General features: G+C 55.4%; 1 protein-coding gene across 1 annotated transcript; it reads left to right on the top strand.

Annotated features, from left to right (window-relative positions):
- LOC105519744 (chromosome unknown open reading frame, human C19orf67) lies at positions 1-4,118 on the top strand. Its single transcript, XM_011953201.1, has 6 exons — positions 1-463; positions 1,875-2,019; positions 2,145-2,245; positions 2,329-2,514; positions 3,139-3,273; positions 3,742-4,118. Exons 1-6 carry the CDS (start codon positions 129-131, stop codon positions 3,914-3,916), a joined length of 1,077 nt encoding a protein of 358 aa, XP_011808591.1. The 5' UTR covers positions 1-128; the 3' UTR covers positions 3,917-4,118.
- The last annotated feature ends 936 nt before the right edge of the window (positions 4,119-5,054 follow it).

Here is a 5,054-nt window from a genome sequence, read left to right as displayed (position 1 = left end):
TCCGGTGGAGAGGTCAAGGCAGGGGCCAGTCGGAGGCTCCCGGGGCGGGGTCGAACCCGCGGCCAACGCGAGCAGCAGCGGAAACTTAAAAGAGCTCAGGTTCCCCCCACCCCGCCTCCGGCCCTACCATGGCTACGGAGCAGTGGTTCGAGGGGTCGCTCCCCCTGGATCCTGGAGAAACACCGCCTCCAGATACCTTGGAACCAGGGACGCCGCCCTGCGGAGACCCCTCCTGGTCGACGCCCCCTAGCAGGCCTGGAAACCCACCTGAGCCGGACCCTGAAGATGTCGAGGGGCAGTTGGCTGAGGTCCCGGCCTCCACGCCTTCCCCCGTACCTCTGGTCCCCGGGCCCGGGCCAGCACCTCCCCGCCTATCCCTGGGCATTTTGTTCAGCCCCATCACCCAACAGCTGCGCTACCTACTCAAGAAGGCGGATGACTTCCAGAGCTACTTGCTCTACAGGTGATACTGGACAGGGTCCCAGGTCCCCATGGGTAAGGAGACTTGGAGGGGTGGCGACAGGATGGGTGACACACGCCAGGGTTGCAAAATGACAAGCGCTAGGAGCCAGAGGGAGGCAGTGGAAGAAGCTAGCACATTAGAATCCAGTTTAAGAGAGTGAGGAGGACTGTAGAATTGAGGGTAGGGGACTGCTGCTATTACTGTCCTGGCAGTGTGGGCCTGGGGTTGTCAAGTCTCTAGGACTTTTTCTCCCAGTTTTTAAGTGCTCTCTTAGATTTTGAACCCTGTGCCGACTAAACAAGACCCACCTGAGCCAAACTTGGCCTGCAGGACATCGGTTTGAGACTCCAAAGGATCATGTGATTCACACACCAGGTTTCCTTGTGACTCTCCAATTTCAGCGTCCATTGGTATGTCCTAGGAGGCTGGGGTGGATTTTGCTTGTTTGTTTTTGAGATGGAGTCTTGCTCTGTTGCCCGTGCTGAAGTGCAGTGGTGCAATCTCGGCTCACTGCAACCTCCGTCTGCCGGACTGAAGCAATTCTCTGCCTCAGCCTCCCGAGTAGCTGGGATTACAGGCGCCCGCCAACACGTGTTGCCCGGCTAATTTTTTTTTTTTAATTTTAGTAGACTCGGGGTTTCACCATCTTGGCCAGGCTGGTCTTGGACTCCTGACCTCGTGAGCCACCCGCCTCGGCCTCCCAAAGTGCTGGCATTACAGGCGTGAGCCACCGCACCCGGCCAAGGCTGGGTTTTTTTTGTTTTGTTTTGTGTTTTTTTGAGACGGAGTCTCGCTCTGTCACTAAGGCTGGAGTGCAATGGAGGCGAGCTCAGCTCACTGCAACCTCTGCCTCCCAGGTTCAAGGGATTCTCATAAGGCTGGTTTTCTAATGAGACAGGGTCTTGCTCTATCGCCCAAGCTGGAGTGCAGTGGGGCAGTCATAGCTCACTGCAGCCTCAAACTCCTGATCTTAAGCAATCTTCCCACCTCTACCTCCTGAGTGACTGGGACTATAGGTGCCACCATACCCAGCTAATTATTTTTTGTGTAGAGACGGGGTCTTGCTCTGTTGCCCAGGCTTGTCTGGAACTCTTGGCCTCAGGCAATCCTCCAGCCCCAGCCTCCCAAACCTCTGGGATTGCAGGAGTGAGCCACTGCACCCAGCCCCTACAGGAAGCTCTGGGTCCTAAGTGGAGATGTGAGACTCAGGTGTCAGCACTTTTAACAAATGTTCCAAATGGGTTTGATGCAGGTGAACCAGAAAGATGTTCAGAAAAGACCTGAAACTGGGGGCTTTTCTAACAGGGGTCAAAGCCAGGGATACAGGTTGGGGTTGAGTAGAATGGGGGAAAACTGGGGGGTGAGGAGGGATTGTGAGGGATTGCAGGCAAAGGCCCCCTTCTTCCTTCAGCAGAGACCAAGTACAGAAGGAGCAGCTGGCCAAGGCCATGCCCACCTTCTTACAGATGTGTGAGCCCTACTTCCTGTACCTGGAGGCAGCCGCGAGAAGCGTACCCCACATCTATGGACCCCTGCAGGAGCTGGTCCAAAAGGGGGTGTGTGGAGGTTTCTTAGACCCCACGCCCCTTTCTTCTCACAGCTCCGGGCCTGCGGGGATGGTGGAGGGGGAGGCCCACTCCTCTCAGGCCAGCTGATCTCACTGTACCCGTCCTGTATGCAGCTGTTAGAGATCTCCCAACAGCTGACCCTGCGCCTGGAACAGCTGGTCCTCATGTACGCTTCCTTTGGGTTCGTGGACCTGGAGGAGACAAACCCCCTCAGGTAAAACGGTAGGAGATTCAGATGGGGGGTATGAAGGAGTCCAAGGCCCAGCTTCACCCCTCCATTCTCTCATGTCCTGCCAGCATCTCCTGTTTCTTTTGCGGGAGGTTCTCCATCAGCCTGTCCCATGAGATCTCCATCTTCAGATACTGTGCTCCAACCGCCTACACTGCCAGCCGCTTCCCCCGCTACCTCTATAAGAAGATGCGCTGGCACCTGGAAGCCACCCCAGAGGCCACTGGTCGGGGACAAGATTCCCTTGTGGATTAGTAAGTCCTCTTACCCAAATCAAAGTCCTCCCCTTTCTATGATGAATGCCAATATGGCCCTCCAAACTGTCACCAGCAAAGTGAAAAGTGAGCCAGGGCCCGGTGCAATGGCTCACGCCTGTAATCCTAACACTTTGGGAGGCTGAGGCAGGAGGATCACTTGAGCCCAAGAGTTTGAGATCACCCTGGGCAAGATGGCAAGACCCTGTCTCAACAACAAATTCGCCAGGCGTGATGGCTGGCGTCTGTAGTCCCAGCTACTTGGGAGGCTCAGGCAGGAGGCTCACTTGAGCCCAGGAGTTCAAGGCTACAGTGAGCTGTGATTTTGCCACTGCACTCCACCCTGAGTGGGAGCAATAATCTGTCTCTTTAAAAAAAGTGAACCAGGAAACTAAAGGCTTTTGAAAGGCTACCTCTATTTTCTTAAAACCCACCCTCCCACCAAAATAAAAGTTCTCATCCTAAAAGGAGGTTGGCAGTGAAAAAAGGCGTTAAAGTCACATTCCTACCTGAGAACTTCAGGGCAACTTCTGATGAGTTCCCACCTCACCTCCAAAATTAAAGCCCTCAACAGAAGAAGCTAGGAAATTGATCACTTCTAATTACAGCTCTCTCCCCTCCCAGCTACTTCCTGTGCTATCGAGATACTTGGGAAGACACAGGCCAGAGTCCAGCCAATTCGTGCCCGCAGATCCAGAAGCTGTGGTCCATCGGCCGATGGGTGCCCCTAGGACCAGCCGAGGATGACCTTTATTCATGGTAGGAGCTAGGGCAATAGCAACGTGGGCTTGGGCACTAGACCAAGCGCTAGATGGGGAGGCAGAACCCCACCAAAGATATTCCACCTTCCCAAACACTGCTTCCCTTAGTAATGATAGTAGTTTATTGTGCCCTGAGAAGCACTTCATGCAGACCCCAGTAACAACCCATCGAGATCTATGCTATTGGCCCCATTTAACAAAGAAAACAGGATGTTCGGAGTTGTTACCTGCCCAAGGACACGCAGCTAGCAGTGCGATTGGACAGGTCAGGACCAGTTATTCAGCCTCTAGGAGCCATTACTAAGTTTCTGATCAACAAGGAAACAAGTTTCCCCCGAGGGTTTTTCCCACCGGCAGCTGAAACAAAGCCTCTTTCAGCTGACGCATCTCACTTAAAGGGAGGGACTCCCGAGGGGCAGGGGGCACTCAAGTCCAGGCCTGTCTATCCCTGGCCCCCCCACCCCAGGATTTTGTGCCCGCAGCCGCTTGGGGACTACCAGCAGCTGCTGACCATCGGCTTCGAGGAGCCCACGCCCATGCTGGCCACCGACCTGCTGGTGCAGATCCTCACGGGCCAGGCAGGCCAGGCCCGGCCTCCGAGCGCAGCCGGACCCCCGGGGTGGGCAGCGCAGGGGTCTTGAACCTGGGAAAGAGGGTAGGAGCTGGAACTTGACAGTTCCAAACTCCAGAAGAGGGGGCAGGGGAGGGGCTCACTCGTTCTCTCAGTGCAGCCCGGCCTCGCCTTCCAAAGGGCCAGGCCGAGCTGACCTGTCTGTACCGAGTCCGGCCTGGCCGTGGGGCCGTGAATGCGGACGCGTCAGTTTTGTGTTAAATAAAAGAAAGAAAGAGGTCACAGTCTCAGTGTCCGCTGCGAACGCCGCGCCCCTCCTCCGGGGGCATTTCCCCGCCCACTCGCGTGGCCTTCTGGGAAATGTAGTCTTTTGAAAGAAACATGAAATTCGCCAATAGGCGGACGAGAGTTTGGCGCATGCGCATAGGCAGAACTGAGGCAAAAAGGGAAATGGTGCCTGTCAACAACCGGAACCCAGAAAACTGTTTAAGTTTAGGGTAGCGGGGAAATTCAACGCCCACTGGAGGAAGAGACTTGGGGCTACGCCCACTCCCATATTTTGACCCGGAAGTTATTTCTTTGTAGCGTAAAAGACTACTTTTCCCGACGTGCCCCAGAAAAGTGCCCTCGATCAGTTTCCGAAGGGCCCGAGTTAGACTTTCTTTTTCTCTTCCAGCTTTTGGTACTTGGGGGCCAGACAGGTCGTCGTCTTTCTTGGGGTATCCAGGGTGCGGACAAGGTGGGAGAACCCTATGGAATCCAAGCTCAGGATCTCTTAGCCTCTCTCCAACCTCGGACTGGAGAGGAGACCCTGGCTGAGGGAAATGAACTCACCCGCTCAAAGCTCCGGCGAGCAAGTGGCGAACCTTGGACCCGAACCGGGTACTTGTGGCACGTTGCAAGGGAAAGGGTGTCCTCCTGAGCCAGGTGTCACTCAGCTGCTGGTTATCCCCCTTTAATCCAAGGAGGGCCCTTTTGGTTCCCCTTCCCCCCAGCATTTTCATAGAAGAGACACCAGAGCCCTGCCTTTTTTTTTTTTTTTTTTTCAGACGGAGCCTCGTTCTGTCGCTCAGGCTGGAGTACAGTGGCCTAATCTGGGCTCACTGCAAGCTCCGCCTCCCGGGTCCCGGGTTCACGCCATTCTGTTGCCTCAGCCTCCCCAGCAGCTCGGACTACAGGCGCACGCCGCCACGCCTGGCCTTTTTTTT

Source organism: Colobus angolensis, unplaced genomic scaffold (assembly GCF_000951035.1).
Source record: "Colobus angolensis palliatus isolate OR3802 unplaced genomic scaffold, Cang.pa_1.0 Scaffold36, whole genome shotgun sequence".
NCBI classification, from domain to species: domain Eukaryota; kingdom Metazoa; phylum Chordata; class Mammalia; order Primates; family Cercopithecidae; genus Colobus; species Colobus angolensis.
Note: the sequence above shows the minus strand (reverse complement) of the source record. Positions and strands in the feature narration are given on the sequence as shown.

What these genes read in the sequence shown, in the direction of transcription:
- LOC105519744 (XM_011953201.1), top strand. Translation starts at nt 129, where the DNA reads ATGGCTACGGAGCAGTGGTTCGAGGGGTCGCTCCCCCTGGATCCTGGA. An exon ending in AGGAGCTGGTCCAAAAGGGG is followed by an intron (nt 2,020 to 2,144) that starts GTGTGTGGAGGT and finishes TCCTGTATGCAG; the next exon opens with CTGTTAGAGATCTCCCAACA. An exon ending in GAGGATGACCTTTATTCATG is followed by an intron (nt 3,274 to 3,741) that starts GTAGGAGCTAGG and finishes CCCCCACCCCAG; the next exon opens with GATTTTGTGCCCGCAGCCGC.